General features: G+C 54.4%; 4 protein-coding genes across 17 annotated transcripts in view; 1 reads left to right on the forward strand and 3 right to left on the reverse strand.

Annotated features, from left to right (window-relative positions):
- UBAP2 (ubiquitin associated protein 2) overlaps positions 1 to 20,315 on the forward strand; it is a 139,625-nt gene that overhangs the window by 70,746 nt on the left and 48,564 nt on the right. For 12 of the 14 annotated variants that reach the window (XR_012621515.1, XM_074811612.1, XM_074811620.1 and 9 more), the window contains 4 exons: positions 2,006 to 2,072; positions 3,412 to 3,607; positions 4,848 to 4,939; positions 5,792 to 5,842. Coding sequence is in view for 13 of the 14 variants with exons in the window: in XM_074811612.1 (XP_074667713.1) it covers positions 2,006 to 2,072; positions 3,412 to 3,607; positions 4,848 to 4,939; positions 5,792 to 5,842 (406 nt within the window). In the remaining variant the exon portion in view is untranslated. The remainder of the gene's footprint in view (positions 1 to 2,005; positions 2,073 to 3,411; positions 3,608 to 4,847; positions 4,940 to 5,791; positions 5,843 to 20,315) is intronic. The other 2 variants (XM_074811619.1, XM_074811621.1) reach the window with 1 other exon arrangement.
- LOC141918195 (interferon-like) lies at positions 10,376 to 11,146 on the reverse strand. Its single transcript, XM_074812335.1, has one exon. It carries the CDS (start codon positions 10,950 to 10,952, stop codon positions 10,377 to 10,379), a length of 576 nt encoding a protein of 191 aa, XP_074668436.1. The 5' UTR covers positions 10,953 to 11,146; the 3' UTR covers position 10,376.
- On the reverse strand, positions 13,941 to 14,711 carry LOC141918103 (interferon-like). Its single transcript, XM_074812147.1, has one exon. The coding sequence runs from the start codon at positions 14,515 to 14,517 to the stop codon at positions 13,942 to 13,944; it is 576 nt and encodes a 191-aa protein (XP_074668248.1). The 5' UTR covers positions 14,518 to 14,711; the 3' UTR covers position 13,941.
- LOC141918123 (interferon-like) lies at positions 17,498 to 18,268 on the reverse strand. Its single transcript, XM_074812185.1, has one exon. The coding sequence runs from the start codon at positions 18,072 to 18,074 to the stop codon at positions 17,499 to 17,501; it is 576 nt and encodes a 191-aa protein (XP_074668286.1). The 5' UTR covers positions 18,075 to 18,268; the 3' UTR covers position 17,498.

Raw genomic sequence — 20,315 nt, forward strand, 5'->3', positions numbered from 1 at the left:
ATTGGTGTTCCTGGAAGTGTATTTAGCACAGCTTAGCTCATTTGCACTCTCTGTCTGACTTTCTCAGTGCCTGTTAACTTGAGCTTTATCCTTAGGCAGGTAACATCCTGAGGCGACACTGGTTGAGTTATATTTTTAATACCTTTGTACTGTCTTTGTTAATGTAAGAAACTAATTTGATGGAATACCATTTTTTTTCCTGTTTCACAGCTAGGACATGGTTGATTCTCTTTTAATATACTAGTGTTTTCTATTGAATAAAATGGTAAATATGTCAAATAACATGAATTATTCCTTTCACATTAGAAACATCATCTCCCCACATTCGTTTGTTGAAAAGCTGTTGAAATTTCCATTGGTGGAAATTTTAACTGGAGGTTTGATGCTGTTGGGCAGATACCAAGTGCCACGAAAAGATGATTCCTGAATTCCCAGCATGTCTGCCTTGGTTGTGCCGTGTCTGTGTCTCTGTCTCTGCCATAGGTCAGATGGTGAATTAATGCTTATTAGAAGATTTGGGGAGAGTGGGCAAGGGAGTGGTTTAAAACTGTATGTTGGACTGAACTTTTTCTATCCTTGCTGCCTGAAGTGGTGTCATTGTAATTCCTGTAGATGGGGAACAGTTTTAAAGAGTTGAAGTAGAAATAATCTATGAAACTGCCAAGACTTATTCTGGTCCTACACCTCAAAGGGTTGCCAGAATTGTTTGCCCTTAAATTAGGGCATATAATTTAGCCTGCAGCTTTGTTATGAAAACTGCTGTATTTTCTTGTGCCTATTTCCATAGAGAACACTGAAATATTTGTTATGGTTAGGATCTGTCTTGGTTCTGATTTCACACGAGAAGGGGCTTTTTTTGAATACCAAACGACACATACTTTCTAGGGCTTTGTTTTGTTTGCCTTTGTTCAGTGTTCATTCTGTTTATTCTGTACTGTAAGTTATGTTTTTGACCTCAAATGTAAAGTATAACTTTTGTCAGTGTAAATGTTTTAAGAACCGGTTTCAGTCACTTTTCAGGGAGACATTTAAAGGTCTTCAGATTACAGATAAATGTCTGTGCTACTGTTACTGCCAAAAGCTCAAAGCCATGGTCAGCTAGGGAAAAAAGGTGATGCTAGCGGAGTTGCTTCCTGAAACGAAGTTACCTGCAGAGCAGGGGACTCTTAATTTTGTATTTTACAGTGTATGTATAAAACTGAACTGATAGTTCTGATTCATCTTTTCGAAGAGGAAATGGCTTTTGGTGGGTTGTAATGGTGTGAACCATGCTTGATTAAAGTGCCAGATTCTGTAGTAGTATGGCTAATTTTGAGGCTTTCACAGATGCTCTTCGTTTGCTGTTTTTTTTGAGCCCTGTCTTTTGAGAGTGTGTTGGAACTTTTGGCAGAGTTATGGGGCAGATATCCTGCATCTCTGATTGGTTGAACTAATGTTACGCAGATGAAAATGTGAGAAATACCATAGTGAGTCAAACCAAAGCACTGCCTCACCTAATTAATACCCGTGCCCCATGGCAGCCAGCAGCAGTTGCTAAGGGCAAGAATAAGAAACAAGCCATGTGTTTTGTGAATCTTCTTCTGGTTTTGGACTTTGTGTCTTGGAGTTATTGCTATGTAATTCCTGAAGCAACTATTGTTTTTCTAAAAATATAGTAAATTTATAAATACAAATAATGGTGGTTTTTGTTAGTAATAGTTGTCTCTATGCTTCAATTTTTTTCATTAAAAGTTATCAGGATATTAGTTAAAGGAAAAAACGCTATAGGTGTGTATATATATGTGTGTGTGTGTATGTGTATGTATACACACACCCCTACAGACAATTTTTTATTTAATATCCTACTGTGTGTATCTATGTATATACAGACACCTACAATTTTTATTCTTTAATAACTTACTATACACTCTGTGTTTGTGTATATATAGGTGTATATATACATACATATATATATTAAAAATGGTTCTAGGAAAAATTAATTTTATTCTTCGCAATTTGTTTCTAGCTCCCTTTCCAATCATCAGAGCGGCCTTTCCCCTGCCTCAGTGTTGTCTTCAAGCACATCACATGCAGTAAGTTCTGTTTGCATTTCAACAGATGATTGACATGCAGTGAGTTTATCTGATGATTAAGACTCTTAAAGTTCATTGTGTTCCAGTACACTGAGAACTGAAACAGGAGCCTAATTTCAGGAAAGAAGGACTGCCAGCCCTCTAGTGGTAAAAAAAAAGTCTTTACCACTTGGGATTTGTACTAGATCAGGAATAGCTATTACAGAGACTTGGCAGTCACACAACTGCAGACAAAATTTTCATGCCAGCAAGGGGGGATTGAGTAAAGAAAGAATTTCTTGTAACGAATATATCAAAAATAATAAAAAAATCTCAAGAAGTGACTGTCTGAAACTGCTCCAACTGCACTGCTAGCACTGCACTGTTAGCAGTCTCCACTGGAGAGGTTAGCTGGCAAAATGCAAGTGATGGAATGATAGGTGTCATGACAAATGCCTCATGACAGATGATTTTAGAGTTTACCATGTGGCATTGTTATCATCTGTGTATTTAATGCATTTGAGATAACAAGGCAAATGGTGGTGAACATGGTGCTTTAGATGAGGTTGCACAAATGAAAATCAGAGAGACACTGCCTTGTTCTGTGATGGGGTACTTCTGTACAATCCCAGTTGGGATGTGCAGATAGGTTACTGCTCTTCTTTCTGCCTGTGTTTTGGTTTGTAATGCTCCATCCCTACTGATTATGTACCTTTAAAATTCACACTTATTCAAATTCCTTCCTTTCTGTTGTCAGAGTTGTTTTGGCTTCTGTGTGTTGATGACACTGTTTTGAAAGTGTGATCACCTTGCACCTAAAGGCATTGTATTCCTCTGGATTCAAACCAGGAACTGCTTTATCCTCATGTGGTCCTGTAACAGATCTGGCCTGTGTTTGAGTTGACCACATTGACTCTGTTGGGGGGCACTACAGCTTTGATTTTCTAAATTCCATCAGTGCATTGAGGAAATCACCGTAGCAGTGTCCTGTATTTCAAAAACAAATACTGTCTTTTGGAAGAATGTAGGAGTTTATTTAACATAACAAGTACTAGCTTAAAGGAGTATACAAGCAAGGGGCAAGAAACAATGCAATGGAGTGACATTTGAGTTACTGTTGTGTAATTTTGTGATGATATAGCTGTTTGAATTTAACTCTCATGTGATTTTCTTTACATACTTAAAAATCACAACCATGCAATTTAGTTGCTTGCTTGGTGTATAGATAATGCGAATCTTTTGCATGTGCTGCTGTTACTTAAAAGATTGTTGGGGTTTTTTTGATTAATTTTTTTCCCCCAGCATCTCCCACTGTGTTTTATTTGCTCTGTGATGCTCATTCTTTTTGTCTCCTTTCTAGCACACTAGTGTTGAGAACACAACTTCGCTCCAGCCCTCAACAACCTTTTCAACTGCTTCAACCTCAGCCACTAGCACCACCTCTTCAGTTGTCAGCATGGCAAGCAGTATGAACACTACAAACAGCCTTGGCCTGAGCGTTACCAGTGTGTCTATACCAGCTGCTACCACACGGGCAGCTCCCTTAGTGTCTTCAGGTTCGCAATATTAACAGATCATGTGGATAGACAGAGGACTTCAGTCAGGAAGGCTGTCAGTTGAGCATCTCACCAGCCATAACTACGCTAAGAAATCCACACTCTTGACTAGCATTTTCAGCAGGCTTTATTTGCTGTCTTATAAAATAAAGTTGCCTGGGTCTGTATATTTGAAATATTTGTTAGGGTGTTATGTGGCATTTATATAGCACATTCCATTCTCAAAGAGCTTTATAAATAAGACACTAGAGCAGTTCTGACTTGGAAGTTTTGGGCTAGGAGGTTTGCCCAGTTTGTATTCCAGGTTGTGATCAGCTCTTGGCTCATATTAGCTTTAATTTCATTCTCTGTGACTTGAATTCATTTGACAGTATCAAAATATACTGCAGTGTCCTCATTATCATATGCCACATCCCTACTGCCACATCTACAGAAAGTAAAAAAGTGTGTGATGTCTGGGTCATTCCACAGCAAATAGCACTTCAGAAAATGGGTCCCCAGAGAGATAAGGTGGGGAGGCTTCTTGCACTAAATTGGAAGCAATGCTAAATTCTCTCTTGCTTCTCTAATCAACATGAAATTCTAAAAGGAAATCTTATGGACGGTAGTGAATGATTTAAATATTAAGATCAAACACTTACAGAAGGATTTCTTATTTATCATTCCCATACCTTGTAAATGAATGGCCAAAGTGCATTTTTTTTTTTTACTCTTCTGCTTCCTGTCACTGCTTCATGGAGGCAACTGAAACTGTTTTAATCTTCTCTTTGCTATTATCAGCTGCAATAAGTCACCCACAAAAAGTAGGCTGGCAGCATTTAGTGCTTTCCAGTCTATTGCTGGTGATAATGGGGAATGTGTTGACAGAGCAGAAAATGAAAGGAGAGAATTTTCTCTCTTAAGATTGAGAGCAATGCCTGAATTTTGCCTTCAGGAGAGGACTGAGGAAAGGAGAAGTTTCTGTAACCTCTTGAACAAAGTAAATGACAAAATCAGACTCTTGTCTGATGGGACTGTTCTCAGTCTTAAATAGTCTGTGCTTTCCCTTCCTTGACGCATGGTTAAACTATTCAGGCTATTTTGAGCACTTTGATCAACCAGCACAAAATTCTTCTGTGTAGTTCTGCTCTTTACAAGCTATGACAGTGCTGCTGCCAGGGCTTGTGAGCTATCTTGTCTCAATGCTGAAGCCCTTTCTTTCCTAAAGGCTTGTTAAAATGTCTGTATTTTGATTTTACAGGCAAAGCTCCCCCAAACCTGCCCCAAGGTGTACCACCCTTGTTGCATAACCAGTATATTGTGGGACCTGGAGGACTTCTGCCTGCCTACCCAGTAAGCAGTTTAATTGTTCCTGACCTTGATTGCTTAACCCTTGGTGCAAGTGGGCCCTCCAGACCTGCTGCTGTCTATGCCAAGGCATTTCTGTTGGTACATGTTGCACCTGGAATTCTTCTTCCAAATGGTGAAGAATATGTGAAATACCTTCAGTGGGGGTTTACCGTTGATAGTAAACTGCAGTACTGTTGGTACAGGCTGCTGTTGAAGCTAAGCATGTGTGTTTTTATGGTTTTCAGTAGTATCATATTTTAGGCCCTTTGAGTAAAACTAGCCTCATTCAGGTTTGTATTATTGGAATAGATTTATTATAGTAATGGTTGAAATGTGGCATGTGTCCTGTCTGCCATTCTTGGAAAATTGTACATAGCTTTTTGATGTCTGATCAGGATCAACATATTTTTGGTTATCTGCTTTTCAAATGAGAAACTTTAATCATCTTTCTGTATCACACTGAATGCAAGGAGATAGCACAGGTTGCTTTGTGGTCTAGTCAGCAGATCTCAAATCCTGCCATTCTCAGAAGTAATGATTGCAATAAAGAAGGCTGTTGCTCTTACTCCCAAATCTGAATGCCCTGTAGATTTTTCACAAGTTAATGAATGATCTGTCTGTGAAAACAATATTGAAGATGGGACAGTCAAACTCTTCTCAGAGGACTGCTGTCACCAAGAAGCAACATCAGAGTCACACATCATTTTAAGCTTAGCCCTGCTACCCTTAAAATGCTACAGTGTGCCAGTACACCTTTAAAATAGATTGGGCCTAGGTCAAACTGTTTAAAGCTCAAAAGTGGTCCATGTCAGAGAATAGTGTTATAATGGTGTTGTATTTTGATCTGTCTTTAAGCAGATTTATGGTTATGATGATCTCCAGATGCTTCAATCCAGGCTGCCAATGGTAAGGAAATGGCTTTGTTTATTTAAATTTAAACAAGTTCATTTAATGGTGATTAAGAGCTTATACTTACCTTCTGTATTCTGTCTTTTTAAATATCCATAAACAGTTTCTCTAGGTGGTGCAAATTGATATAGAGCAACTGTTGCATGTATGTTCATCCATCTGCAAATTTTGTACGTACAAGCAAGCGTACTGTGTGCTTTTGAGCGGAAGAATCTTTAATTCTTGTAGCAACACTATGGCATCTGTCAAATCTAGGTGAAACCTGAGCGTGAATGTTTTCTTTTACCAAGAGGTAGGGTTGAACAGCAAGTACACAAACAGGCAGCCAGTAGGTGCATCTGAGAGGTTTTGGAGGTGCTCATAGGTGGAGATCTTTGCGTGTGCATCATGGCAACAAATGCAGGTGAGCTGCAGGAGGGACAGTTTACCAAGTTTTCTTCCTTACCTGGATCCCAAGTGTAAATGATGTGTGATATATGCTGAGCTCCCAGACAGATTCACAGAGAGCCTCTGCCTAGATCGCAGAAAGGTAAGCAATTTCATTTTCAGAAAACTAGGACAAGGATCTTGGAGAGAAGGTTTGGTAGTCTGTAACTGGGAAAAGTCAGAGGATGAAGTGATTGCATGGTATCGGTAGAGGTAGAAATGGAGCAATGACCAGTGATCTGGAAAAGAAGTATCACTGGATGAATGACATAATTAAAGGTTCAGGTCAGTACCAGGTCTTCCATACAGAGCCTGGGGACAGCCAGAGACAGGTATTCAAAGCTTGAGTACAGGGATGTCCCAGACAAAACCCTGTCCACCTGTACATCCTGGATTAAAAAAATAAAGTTGAGTGCATTAATGAAGAATTTAACTACCCGATGAAGGCATGATCCTTGCAAGAACTGTCAACTGAAATGAATGGGATTGTTTTCAGAGCAGCAAAATGACAAAATATTTGCAGTTCTGGGGCCAGGAGAGAGTTCTGGGGCTGTGGTGTGGTGGGTTGATGCTGGCTGGACACCAGGTGCCTGCCAAGCTGCTCTATCACTCCCTCACTCTCTTCAGCTGGACAGGGGAGACGAAAAAAAGAATAGTGAAAGGCTTGTGGGTTGAGAAAAGGACAGGGAGGGATCACTCACCGATTACTGTCATGGGAAAAACAGACTTAAACTGAGGAAATCAATTTAATTTATTACCAATCAAATCATAGTAGGATAATGAGAAAAAAAATTAAAATCTTAAAAACACCTTACCCCTACCCCTCCTTTCTTCCTGTGCTCAACTTCACTCCTAATTGCTCCATCTCCTCCCTCTCAGCATCACAGTGGGGCAGGGGATGGAGGTTGTGGTCAGTTCATCATACACTCTCTGTGCTGCTCCTTCCCTCTCAGGGGGAGGACTCCTCACACACTTCCACTGCTCCAATGTGGGGTCCCTCCCACAGGAGGAGACAGTTCTCCTTGAAGTTTTCTGTGAGTCCTTCCCACAGGCTGCAGCTCTTCATGAACTGCTCCAGCGTGGGTCCCTCCCACGGGGTGCAGCCCTTCAGAAACAGACTGTCCCAGCGTGGGTCTGCCACAGGGTCACAGCCTCATTTGGGGATCCCCCTGCTCTGTTGTGGGGTCCCCCATGTTCTGCAGGTGGGCATCTGCTCCACCATAAACCTCCATGGGTGCAGGGCACAGCTGCCTCACCATGGGCTACACCACGGGCTGCAGGGGAATCTCTGCTCCGGTGCCTGGAGCACCTCCTCCTCCTCCTCCTTCTGCACTGACCTTGGTGTCTGCAGACTTCATTTTCTCACATATTCTCACCCCATGCTCAGGTGGCAGTTGCTGTTGCAAACCAAATTTTTTTTCCCATCTCTGTTATCCCAGAGACACTACCACCATCACTGATGGACTCGGCCTTGGCCAGTGAAGGGTCTGTTGGAGCTGGATGGCACTGACTTTATCAAATGTGGGGGAAGCTTCTAGCAGCTTCTCACAGAAGCCACCCATGTAGTCTCTCCGCTACCAAAACGTTACTACGCAAACCCAATGCACGTGGTTACATTGCTAGGAGACAAGAGGTTTTCTAGGACTGCTGTTGAGATTTTATCACCCAGACCTACCCATGTGTTTGATAAATTTTTCTGTTGCTCTTTCTGCAGGAATGCTTATTTCCACAGAAACATGCAGGGCCTGCCTAGAGGTGGAGAGGTTTGGTAGTGGGGGGCCAAGAGCTGAAAACTATTGATGTTATTACATGCAGTGACAGCAAATGACAAGAAAAGATCAATAGTTAATAGTGAACTGAAAATAAATAGAGCAAAACACAGAAAAAATGTATTAAACTATCCATTAAGTCTATAAAGACTAAGACTGAAAAAGAGAAAATTTAAGGACTCATACAATACACAACTTGCCATAGGATAGTTGATACTGCAAGGTTGTAAATTGACACCCGTTTGCCATCAGTGATGGGGGAACTCCACATGTGTTCCCGGGACAGAAGGTGGGATGGTGAGAGTTGTCAAAATCTAGAGGGAGGAGGGAGGTGGCGGAGGTTGTGCTCGCGGAGGTTTTGGGGTGCCTCGGGAGAGCAGGGATGGTGTTGTGTTGGTGTGAGAGAGGCCGCCGTGTGTTTTCTGGGAGCTTTTGAGCCGGGGCAAGAAATGGGGGTGTGGTGACGGTGGTGGCGGCCGTGGTGGCAGGGCGGTGTCGGGCGGGGAGCCATGGTCTGGCCAGGCCCCGTTGTGTTGGTGGGTGCCGTGCCCGGGGTGGTGGCACGCGCGTGATGATTTGGCGTCCCTAGGTGCCGTCAGTGCAGGAGGTGGGCTGGTGTTGGAGGTGGGTGGCTGGAGCTCGTGCGTGTGGCCTTAGAAGAGTTGGTGCTGCAAGGTGTGTTGGAGCAAGCGGCGCAAGGCGAGAGTTGTCGTGAGAAATGGCTGAAGCGGCCAGAGGAGCCCAGCTCAGCCTAGTCAAAGGGATCTGTGCCGTGCCTGTCCTTGGCAGAGGCCTTGGCGGGTTTGGGTTGGGAGGGACGGTGAAAGGTCTTGCGGTCCAAGCGCCGCCGCCACGAGCAGGGCCACGTTGGAGTAGATCCGGTGTCTGGGAGCCCCGTCCAAGGTGACGGTGACCGTTTGCCGGGATGGGGCAGCTCCCAGCTCTCGGGGCAGCCTGTTGCAGCGTCTGAGGAGCAGGCTGGTGGTAGAAGACGTCTTGCTTGTGTCTGGTCTGAATCTGGGCTCTGTGAGTTGCAAAGCGTCAGCCCTGGTCCTGTGGGCACAGGCCCTGTGGCAAAGCCTGTGCCCAGCTGTCGTGGTTTCGGCTGGCATAGAGGTAATGTGCTTGAGCTGGGAGAGAGCATCTCGGGAGCGCCCGAGCCGGATTTGGCATTTGGGATTTGGCATTTGGGATTTGGCATTTGGGCCAGGGTAGAGTTCCCTTTCTTTGGGGTGGGAGGAGGGGCAGCTGGAGTGCCAGGCCCGGACTGGCCCTTGGGGTGTTCCATCTCCTGTGACGTCGTACTCGGTATATAAAGGTGGCGGGTTCTCTCTGGCTTCTGGTGGGCACGGCGGCATCTTGGCTGGGTCGGGACCTTCGTTGGGTCGGCATCGGGATCGCAGCCGGGGGCGGGCTGCGCATCGTTGGGCGGGTGATGAGCGAGCGCATTGTGCGTTACCCGTTTGGGCTTTCCGTTATTGTTTTGTTCTGTTGCAGTGGCTAAAGTGTTTGTTTTTTATTTTGAACTACGAGGTTTTTTTCTTGTTGTAACTCCCCTATTTCCCCGGGCGGGGGAGAAAGGTGAGGGACCGGCCGAGTTGGAAGCACGGCCCCATCTTATTTCTAAGCCCCCTTGGAGGAGTGGAAGGCCGCTAGAAGGTGTCCTGGAGGGTGAAGAAGCCCAGGCGTGTGAGCCTTTCCTTCAAGGAGAGGCGTTGCAAGGCTCTGATCGCTCCCGTTTGTGGCCCTGGTCTGGAGGCGCTCCAACAGGCCCACGTCTTGGTTGGCGCGAGGAGTGCGGAGCTGATGGTGAGGCGGAGTGAGGCGGGATGGCCGGTGGGAAACGCTGAGGAGACGAGGGCCAACGAGGCGGTAGTGCTGCCGCTGGCTGCACCCCGTGAGAGGTTTTGGCAAGAGGTTGAGGCCGGTGCCTCGTCGTTGGGGAGGTGTCAAAGAGAAGAGCGGGCGCGGGGTGTGCGGGGAGCCCTGTTTGGAGCAGGGCTGGGAGGAGGTGTTGAGTGGCGGTGCCTTCCCCCCGCCCCTGCCCCCCCCAAAGGCTCGTCCCCGTGCTTCTGAGACGAGAGGCAGAGGCAGGCTTTTTGCAAGAGGTCTTTATTTTGTGTGGAATAAATAGTGGAATAAATAGCTAAAACCCGTTGTGAAGATAAATAGAAGCTGTGGTGGAAGTGGAGGAGCAGCGCGTGGAGGGTGCGGGTGCAGGGCCGTTGTCGCCCCGGCGCCTGTCGTGGTGGGTGAGGGGAGGCGGGAGGGCAGAGGCGGGTCTGGGGCGGTGGTGGGGGTGCGTGGGGCCGTGCGGGTTGGTGGGGGCCGTTGGGCTAACTGGGCGTGGTGCGGGTGAGGTTGTGGAGGCGTTGGAAGCAGGCGCGAGCTTGGAGGCGGACGTGGTCCCAGGCGCAGGCGCTGTGGTGGTGGGTGCGGAGGAAGTGCTGGATGTCCCTGAAGTATTTGTCGAGGGTGAGCGTGAGGCTGCGGGGCCCTGGGCCTTGGGCGAGCGTGCCGTTGGCGGTCAGGCATTGGTGGAGCTGCTGGATGTGGTGCTGGAGGCTGTTGAGGAGTTGGTGTCGTGCCTGGGCGTCCCAGTGCTGGGGGGTGCTGGGGCTGCTGAGGGTGTGGAGGAGGTGCTGGAGGATGCGGAGGACGGTGGCGGCGGCTTGCTGTGGGTGGCTGGTGTGGAGGAGGGTGTCGGGGAAGACGGGCGCCTGGTGGGGGTGGCAGGGCTGTGTCGGGCTGGGAGCCATGGCCTGGAGGAGCTGGAGGCTGTCCCAGGGGAAGGTGTCGTGTCGGGGAGGCAGGTGGTGGCAGGCGAGGGCGGTGGCGAGAGCCGTCAGGAGGAGCAGGAGCGGCGGGGCGCCGTGGCGCAGGCGGGTCTGTGGGGTTGCGGGCGCAGCCATGGTGGGCCTGTGGGTGGTGCTGGGCAGGAGCCTGGTCAGGCTCGGTGGCGGTGCGGGCGGGCGCCGTGCTTGGGGTGCTGCCGGGTGGCCGGCTTTATGTGGTGCGGCGGCTTTCCCTCGCTCGCTTTCTGGTGGCAGCGAGTTTCCGGCTGTGGTTTTCAGTTTTGGCTGGTGGCCTGCGGTGGTGTCGGGGAAGTGCGTTGGTGGGGTGGGCGCGCGTGGGGAGGGCGGTGGCGGTGCTTTGCCGGGGCTGCGTTGGGGGCAGGTTGTCTGTAGTGGTTGAGTGGGGGATGCGAAAGCGCGCGCTGGGGCAGAGCCCTTGGGGGCAGCTGTGGCGGGGAGGTGTGTGAGGGTTTCCCTGTGAAGAGGCTGCAGCTGAAGTTTCCCTTCCTGCCCAAGTGTGTCTTGCGCCCGTGCTGCCCTGTGGTGCGTTTTCCTTTCGCCTTTGTTTTCATCTTGTCTGGTCTTTCCTTTTCGTGTTGGGAAGGGTTGTGAAGTGATGTCACTTGGCAGAGCGTGGGGAGCCCCCTCCTGGAGCGAGGGCCTGGGGGTGTCGTCGTCGTCGGCTTGCGAGGAGGTGGCTGTGGGTGTAGGCCCCTGAGCAGTGGCTGTGTTGGTGGCTGGAGCTGCCGCAGCTCGTGTGTTGAAGGGAATGGGCAAGAAAGGCAGGAGGCAAGGCTTGCGGAAGGAAGAAGGAAGAGGAGAAAGGGAAGGGTCTCGGTGCTGCTCGGGCTGGGGCGTTGGGTCCGTGGCTGTGGTGCCACGCGCGTGGCCCTGGAGCAGGGGTCGTCTGGTGTTTTGTCTGCCTCCTTGGCTGAGGCGGCTGGAGAGCAAAGAAGAAGATGTTTGCCGTCAGCGAAGGAAGGGGCTTGCGTTTGGGACGGCGTGGGCCCCTCGAGGAGGGGTGTCCCAGAGTCCTGCGGAGGTGGAGCGGAGCCAGCGGATGTAGTTGTCGAGCTCTAGAGGGAGGAGGGAGGTGGCGGAGGTTGTGCTCGCGGAGGTTTTGGGGTGCCTCGGGAGAGCAGGGATGGTGTTGTGTTGGTGTGAGAGAGGCCGCCGTGTGTTTTCTGGGAGCTTTTGAGCCGGGGCAAGAAATGGGGGTGTGGTGACGGTGGTGGCGGCCGTGGTGGCAGGGCGGTGTCGGGCGGGGAGCCATGGTCTGGCCAGGCCCCGTTGTGTTGGTGGGTGCCGTGCCCGGGGTGGTGGCACGCGCGTGATGATTTGGCGTCCCTAGGTGCCGTCAGTGCAGGAGGTGGGCTGGTGTTGGAGGTGGGTGGCTGGAGCTCGTGCGTGTGGCCTTAGAAGAGTTGGTGCTGCAAGGTGTGTTGGAGCAAGCGGCGCAAGGCGAGAGTTGTCGTGAGAAATGGCTGAAGCGGCCAGAGGAGCCCAGCTCAGCCTAGTCAAAGGGATCTTGTGCCGTGCCTGTCCTTGGCAGAGGCCTTGGCGGGTTTGGGTTGGGAGGGACGGTGAAAGGTCTTGCGGTCCAAGCGCCGCCGCCACGAGCAGGGCCACGTTGGAGTAGATCCGGTGTCTGGGAGCCCCGTCCAAGGTGACGGTGACCGTTTGCCGGGATGGGGCAGCTCCCAGCTCTCGGGGCAACCTGTTGCAGCGTCTGAGGAGCAGGCTGGTGGTAGAAGACGTCTTGCTTGTGTCTGGTCTGAATCTGGGCTCTGTGAGTTGCAAAGCGTCAGCCCTGGTCCTGTGGGCACAGGCCCTGTGGCAAAGCCTGTGCCCAGCTGTCGTGGTTTCGGCTGGCATAGAGGTAATGTGCTTGAGCTGGGAGAGAGCATCTCGGGAGCGCCCGAGCCGGATTTGGGATGTGGCATTTGGGATTTGGCATTTGGGATTTGGCATTTGGGCCAGGGTAGAGTTCCCTTTCTTTGGGGTGGGAGGAGGGGCAGCTGGAGTGCCAGACCCGGACTGGCCCTTGGGGTGTTCCATCTCCTGTGACGTCGTACTCGGTATATAAAGGTGGCGGGTTCTCTCTGGCTTCTGGTGGGCACGGCGGCATCTTGGCTGGGTCGGGACCTTCGTTGGGTCGGGATCGGGATCGCAGCCGGGGGCGGGCTGCGCATCGTTGGGCGGGTGATGAGCGAGCGCATTGTGCGTTACCCGTTTGGGCTTTCCGTTATTGTTTTGTTCTGTTGCAGTGGCTAAAGTGTTTGTTTTTTATTTTGAACTAGGAGGTTTTTTTCTTGTTGTAACTCCCCTATTTCCCCGGGCGGGGGAGAAAGGTGAGGGACCGGCCGAGTTGGAAGCACGGCCCCATCTTATTTCTAAGCCCCCTTGGAGGAGTGGAAGGCCGCTAGAAGGTGTCCTGGAGGGTGAAGAAGCCCAGGCGTGTGGGCCTTTCCTTCGAGGAGAGGCGTTGCAAGGCTCTGATCGCTCCCGTTTGTGGCCCTGGTCTGGAGGCGCTCCAACAGGCCCACGTCTTGGTTGGCGCGAGGAGTGCGGAGCTGATGGTGAGGCGGAGTGAGGCGGGATGGCCGGTGGGAAACGCTGAGGAGACGAGGGCCAACGAGGCGGTAGTGCTGCCGCTGGCTGCACCCCGTGAGAGGTTTTGGCAAGAGGTTGAGGCCGGTGCCTCGTCGTTGGGGAGGTGTCAAAGAGAAGAGCGGGCGCGGGGTGTGCGGGGAGCCCTGTTTGGAGCAGGGCTGGGAGGAGGTGTTGAGTGGCGGTGCCTTCCCCCCGCCCCTGCCCCCCCCAAAGGCTCGTCGCCGTGCTTCTGAGACGAGAGGCAGAGGCAGGCTTTTTGCAAGAGGTCTTTATTTTGTGTGGAATAAATAGTGGAATAAATAGCTAAAACCCGTTGTGAAGATAAATAGAAGCTGTGGTGGAAGTGGAGGAGCAGCGCGTGGAGGGTGCGGGTGCAGGGCCGTTGTCGCCCCGGCGCCTGTCGTGGTGGGTGAGGGGAGGCGGGAGGGCAGAGGCGGGTCTGGGGCGGTGGTGGGGGTGCGTGGGGCCGTGCGGGTTGGTGGGGGCCGTTGGGCTAACTGGGCGTGGTGCGGGTGAGGTTGTGGAGGCGTTGGAAGCAGGCGCGAGCTTGGAGGCGGACGTGGTCCCAGGCGCAGGCGCTGTGGTGGTGGGTGCGGAGGAAGTGCTGGATGTCCCTGAAGTATTTGTCGAGGGTGAGCGTGAGGCTGCGGGGCCCTGGGCCTTGGGCGAGCGTGCCGTTGGCGGTCAGGCATTGGTGGAGCTGCTGGATGTGGTGCTGGAGGCTGTTGAGGAGTTGGTGTCGTGCCTGGGCGTCCCAGTGCTGGGGGGTGCTGGGGCTGCTGAGGGTGTGGAGGAGGTGCTGGAGGATGCGGAGGACGGTGGCGGCGGCTTGCTGTGGGTGGCTGGTGTGGAGGAGGGTGTCGGGGAAGACGGGCGCCTGGTGGGGGTGGCAGGGCTGTGTCGGGCTGGGAGCCATGGCCTGGAGGAGCTGGAGGCTGTCCCAGGGGAAGGTGTCGTGTCGGGGAGGCAGGTGGTGGCAGGCGAGGGCGGTGGCGAGAGCCGTCAGGAGGAGCAGGAGCGGCGGGGCGCCGTGGCGCAGGCGGGTCTGTGGGGTTGCGGGCGCAGCCATGGTGGGCCTGTGGGTGGTGCTGGGCAGGAGCCTGGTCAGGCTCGGTGGCGGTGCGGGCGGGCGCTGTGCTTGGGGTGCTGCCGGGTGGCCGGCTTTATGTGGTGCGGCGGCTTTCCCTCGCTCGCTTTCTGGTGGCAGCGAGTTTCCGGCTGTGGTTTTCAGTTTTGGCTGGTGGCCTGCGGTGGTGTCGGGGAAGTGCGTTGGTGGGGTGGGCGCGCGTGGGGAGGGCGGTGGCGGTGCTTTGCCGGGGCTGCGTTGGGGGCAGGTTGTCTGTAGTGGTTGAGTGGGGGATGCGAAAGCGCGCGCTGGGGCAGAGCCCTTGGGGGCAGCTGTGGCGGGGAGGTGTGTGAGGGTTTCCCTGTGAAGAGGCTGCAGCTGAAGTTTCCCTTCCTGCCCAAGTGTGTCTTGCGCCCGTGCTGCCCTGTGGTGCGTTTTCCTTTCGCCTTTGTTTTCATCTTGTCTGGTCTTTCCTTTTCGTGTTGGGAAGGGTTGTGAAGTGATGTCACTTGGCAGAGCGTGGGGAGCCCCCTCCTGGAGCGAGGGCCTGGGGGTGTCGTCGTCGTCGGCTTGCGAGGAGGTGGCTGTGGGTGTAGGCCCCTGAGCAGTGGCTGTGTTGGTGGCTGGAGCTGCCGCAGCTCGTGTGTTGAAGGGAATGGGCAAGAAAGGCAGGAGGCAAGGCTTGCGGAAGGAAGAAGGAAGAGGAGAAAGGGAAGGGTCTCGGTGCTGCTCGGGCTGGGGCGTTGGGTCCGTGGCTGTGGTGCCACGCGCGTGGCCCTGGAGCAGGGGTCGTCTGGTGTTTTGTCTGCCTCCTTGGCTGAGGCGGCTGGAGAGCAAAGAAGAAGATGTTTGCCGTCAGCGAAGGAAGGGGCTTGCGTTTGGGACGGCGTGGGCCCCTCGAGGAGGGGTGTCCCAGAGTCCTGCGGAGGTGGAGCGGAGCCAGCGGATGTAGTTGTCGAGCTCTAGAGGGAGGAGGGAGGTGGCGGAGGTTGTGCTCGCGGAGGTTTTGGGGTGCCTCGGGAGAGCAGGGATGGTGTTGTGTTGGTGTGAGAGAGGCCGCCGTGTGTTTTCTGGGAGCTTTTGAGCCGGGGCAAGAAATGGGGGTGTGGTGACGGTGGTGGCGGCCGTGGTGGCAGGGCGGTGTCGGGCGGGGAGCCATGGTCTGGCCAGGCCCCGTTGTGTTGGTGGGTGCCGTGCCCGGGGTGGTGGCACGCGCGTGATGATTTGGCGTCCCTAGGTGCCGTCAGTGCAGGAGGTGGGCTGGTGTTGGAGGTGGGTGGCTGGAGCTCGTGCGTGTGGCCTTAGAAGAGTTGGTGCTGCAAGGTGTGTTGGAGCAAGCGGCGCAAGGCGAGAGTTGTCGTGAGAAATGGCTGAAGCGGCCAGAGGAGCCCAGCTCAGCCTAGTCAAAGGGATCTGTGCCGTGCCTGTCCTTGGCAGAGGCCTTGGCGGGTTTGGGTTGGGAGGGACGGTGAAAGGTCTTGCGGTCCAAGCGCCGCCGCCACGAGCAGGGCCACGTTGGAGTAGATCCGGTGTCTGGGAGCCCCGTCCAAGGTGACGGTGACCGTTTGCCGGGATGGGGCAGCTCCCAGCTCTCGGGGCAGCCTGTTGCAGCGTCTGAGGAGCAGGCTGGTGGTAGAAGACGTCTTGCTTGTGTCTGGTCTGAATCTGGGCTCTGTGAGTTGCAAAGCGTCAGCCCTGGTCCTGTGGGCACAGGCTTTGCCACAGGGCCTGTGCCCAGCTGTCGTGGTTTCGGCTGGCATAGAGGTAATGTGCTTGAGCTGGGAGAGAGCATCTCGGGAGCGCCCGAGCCGGATTTGGCATTTGGGATTTGGCATTTGGGATTTGGCATTTGGGCCAGGGTAGAGTTCCCTTTCTTTGGGGTGGGAGGAGGGGCAGCTGGAGTGCCAGGCCCGGACTGGCCCTTGGGGTGTTCCATCTCCTGTGACGTCGTACTCGGTATATAAAGGTGGCGGGTTCTCTCTGGCTTCTGGTGGGCACGGCGGCATCTTGGCTGGGTCGGGACCTTCGTTGGGTCGGCATCGGGATCGCAGCCGGGGGCGGGCTGCGCATCGTTGGGCGGGTGATGAGCGAGCGCATTGTGCGTTACCCGTTTGGGCTTTCCGTTATTGTTTTGTTCTGTTGCAGTGGCTAAAGTGTTTGTTTTTTATTTTGAACTACGAGGTTTTTTTCTTGTTGTAACTCCCCTATTTCCCCGGGCGGGGGAGAAAGGTGAGGGACCGGCCGAGTTGGAAGCACGGCCCCATCTTATTTCTAAGCCCCCTTGGAGGAGTGGAAGGCCGCTAGAAGGTGTCCTGGAGGGTGAAGAAGCCCAGGCGTGTGAGCCTTTCCTTCGAGGAGAGGCGTTGCAAGGCTCTGATCGCTCCCGTTTGTGGCCCTGGTCTGGAGGCGCTCCAACAGGCCCACGTCTTGGTTGGCGCGAGGAGTGCGGAGCTGATGGTGAGGCGGAGTGAGGCGGGATGGCCGGTGGGAAACGCTGAGGAGACGAGGGCCAACGAGGCGGTAGTGCTGCCGCTGGCTGCACCCCGTGAGAGGTTTTGGCAAGAGGTTGAGGCCGGTGCCTCGTCGTTGGGGAGGTGTCAAAGAGAAGAGCGGGCGCGGGGTGTGCGGGGAGCCCTGTTTGGAGCAGGGCTGGGAGGAGGTGTTGAGTGGCGGTGCCTTCCCCCCGCCCCTGCCCCCCCCAAAGGCTCGTCGCCGTGCTTCTGAGACGAGAGGCAGAGGCAGGCTTTTTGCAAGAGGTCTTTATTTTGTGTGGAATAAATAGTGGAATAAATAGCTAAAACCCGTTGTGAAGATAAATAGAAGCTGTGGTGGAAGTGGAGGAGCAGCGCGTGGAGGGTGCGGGTGCAGGGCCGTTGTCGCCCCGGCGCCTGTCGTGGTGGGTGAGGGGAGGCGGGAGGGCAGAGGCGGGTCTGGGGCGGTGGTGGGGGTGCGTGGGGCCGTGCGGGTTGGTGGGGGCCGTTGGGCTAACTGGGCGTGGTGCGGGTGAGGTTGTGGAGGCGTTGGAAGCAGGCGCGAGCTTGGAGGCGGACGTGGTCCCAGGCGCAGGCGCTGTGGTGGTGGGTGCGGAGGAAGTGCTGGATGTCCCTGAAGTATTTGTCGAGGGTGAGCGTGAGGCTGCGGGGCCCTGGGCCTTGGGCGAGCGTGCCGTTGGCGGTCAGGCATTGGTGGAGCTGCTGGATGTGGTGCTGGAGGCTGTTGAGGAGTTGGTGTCGTGCCTGGGCGTCCCAGTGCTGGGGGGTGCTGGGGCTGCTGAGGGTGTGGAGGAGGTGCTGGAGGATGCGGAGGACGGTGGCGGCGGCTTGCTGTGGGTGGCTGGTGTGGAGGAGGGTGTCGGGGAAGACGGGCGCCTGGTGGGGGTGGCAGGGCTGTGTCGGGCTGGGAGCCATGGCCTGGAGGAGCTGGAGGCTGTCCCAGGGGAAGGTGTCGTGTCGGGGAGGCAGGTGGTGGCAGGCGAGGGCGGTGGCGAGAGCCGTCAGGAGGAGCAGGAGCGGCGGGGCGCCGTGGCGCAGGCGGGTCTGTGGGGTTGCGGGCGCAGCCATGGTGGGCCTGTGGGTGGTGCTGGGCAGGAGCCTGGTCAGGCTCGGTGGCGGTGCGGGCGGGCGCCGTGCTTGGGGTGCTGCCGGGTGGCCGGCTTTATGTGGTGCGGCGGCTTTCCCTCGCTCGCTTTCTGGTGGCAGCGAGTTTCCGGCTGTGGTTTTCAGTTTTGGCTGGTGGCCTGCGGTGGTGTCGGGGAAGTGCGTTGGTGGGGTGGGCGCGCGTGGGGAGGGCGGTGGCGGTGCTTTGCCGGGGCTGCGTTGGGGGCAGGTTGTCTGTAGTGGTTGAGTGGGGGATGCGAAAGCGCGCGCTGGGGCAGAGCCCTTGGGGGCAGCTGTGGCGGGGAGGTGTGTGAGGGTTTCCCTGTGAAGAGGCTGCAGCTGAAGTTTCCCTTCCTGCCCAAGTGTGTCTTGCGCCCGTGCTGCCCTGTGGTGCGTTTTCCTTTCGCCTTTGTTTTCATCTTGTCTGGTCTTTCCTTTTCGTGTTGGGAAGGGTTGTGAAGTGATGTCACTTGGCAGAGCGTGGGGAGCCCCCTCCTGGAGCGAGGGCCTGGGGGTGTCGTCGTCGTCGGCTTGCGAGGAGGTGGCTGTGGGTGTAGGCCCCTGAGCAGTGGCTGTGTTGGTGGCTGGAGCTGCCGCAGCTCGTGTGTTGAAGGGAATGGGCAAGAAAGGCAGGAGGCAAGGCTTGCGGAAGGAAGAAGGAAGAGGAGAAAGGGAAGGGTCTCGGTGCTGCTCGGGCTGGGGCGTTGGGTCCGTGGCTGTGGTGCCACGCGCGTGGCCCTGGAGCAGGGGTCGTCTGGTGTTTTGTCTGCCTCCTTGGCTGAGGCGGCTGGAGAGCAAAGAAGAAGATGTTTGCCGTCAGCGAAGGAAGGGGCTTGCGTTTGGGACGGCGTGGGCCCCTCGAGGAGGGGTGTCCCAGAGTCCTGCGGAGGTGGAGCGGAGCCAGCGGATGTAGTTGTCGAGCTCTAGAGGGAGGAGGGAGGTGGCGGAGGTTGTGCTCGCGGAGGTTTTGGGGTGCCTCGGGAGAGCAGGGATGGTGTTGTGTTGGTGTGAGAGAGGCCGCCGTGTGTTTTCTGGGAGCTTTTGAGCCGGGGCAAGAAATGGGGGTGTGGTGACGGTGGTGGCGGCCGTGGTGGCAGGGCGGTGTCGGGCGGGGAGCCATGGTCTGGCCAGGCCCCGTTGTGTTGGTGGGTGCCGTGCCCGGGGTGGTGGCACGCGCGTGATGATTTGGCGTCCCTAGGTGCCGTCAGTGCAGGAGGTGGGCTGGTGTTGGAGGTGGGTGGCTGGAGCTCGTGCGTGTGGCCTTAGAAGAGTTGGTGCTGCAAGGTGTGTTGGAGCAAGCGGCGCAAGGCGAGAGTTGTCGTGAGAAATGGCTGAAGCGGCCAGAGGAGCCCAGCTCAGCCTAGTCAAAGGGATCTTGTGCCGTGCCTGTCCTTGGCAGAGGCCTTGGCGGGTTTGGGTTGGGAGGGACGGTGAAAGGTCTTGCGGTCCAAGCGCCGCCGCCACGAGCAGGGCCACGTTGGAGTAGATCCGGTGTCTGGGAGCCCCGTCCAAGGTGACGGTGACCGTTTGCCGGGATGGGGCAGCTCCCAGCTCTCGGGGCAACCTGTTGCAGCGTCTGAGGAGCAGGCTGGTGGTAGAAGACGTCTTGCTTGTGTCTGGTCTGAATCTGGGCTCTGTGAGTTGCAAAGCGTCAGCCCTGGTCCTGTGGGCACAGGCCCTGTGGCAAAGCCTGTGCCCAGCTGTCGTGGTTTCGGCTGGCATAGAGGTAATGTGCTTGAGCTGGGAGAGAGCATCTCGGGAGCGCCCGAGCCGGATTTGGGATGTGGCATTTGGGATTTGGCATTTGGGATTTGGCATTTGGGCCAGGGTAGAGTTCCCTTTCTTTGGGGTGGGAGGAGGGGCAGCTGGAGTGCCAGACCCGGACTGGCCCTTGGGGTGTTCCATCTCCTGTGACGTCGTACTCGGTATATAAAGGTGGCGGGTTCTCTCTGGCTTCTGGTGGGCACGGCGGCATCTTAGCTGGGTCGGGACCTTCGTTGGGTCGGGATCGGGATCGCAGCCGGGGGCGGGCTGCGCATCGTTGGGCGGGTGATGAGCGAGCGCATTGTGCGTTACCCGTTTGGGCTTTCCGTTATTGTTTTGTTCTGTTGCAGTGGCTAAAGTGTTTGTTTTTTATTTTGAACTACGAGGTTTTTTTCTTGTTGTAACTCCCCTATTTCCCCGGGCGGGGGAGAAAGGTGAGGG

The sequence above is a fragment of the Strix aluco genome, chromosome Z (assembly GCF_031877795.1).
Source record: "Strix aluco isolate bStrAlu1 chromosome Z, bStrAlu1.hap1, whole genome shotgun sequence".
Classification (NCBI taxonomy): domain Eukaryota; kingdom Metazoa; phylum Chordata; class Aves; order Strigiformes; family Strigidae; genus Strix; species Strix aluco.

What these genes read in the sequence shown, in the direction of transcription:
- LOC141918195 (XM_074812335.1), bottom strand. Translation starts at nt 10,952, where the DNA reads ATGGCTGCGCCCGCAACCCCACAGACCCGCCTGCGCCACGGCGCCCCG.
- LOC141918103 (XM_074812147.1), bottom strand. Translation starts at nt 14,517, where the DNA reads ATGGCTGCGCCCGCAACCCCACAGACCCGCCTGCGCCACGGCGCCCCG.
- LOC141918123 (XM_074812185.1), bottom strand. Translation starts at nt 18,074, where the DNA reads ATGGCTGCGCCCGCAACCCCACAGACCCGCCTGCGCCACGGCGCCCCG.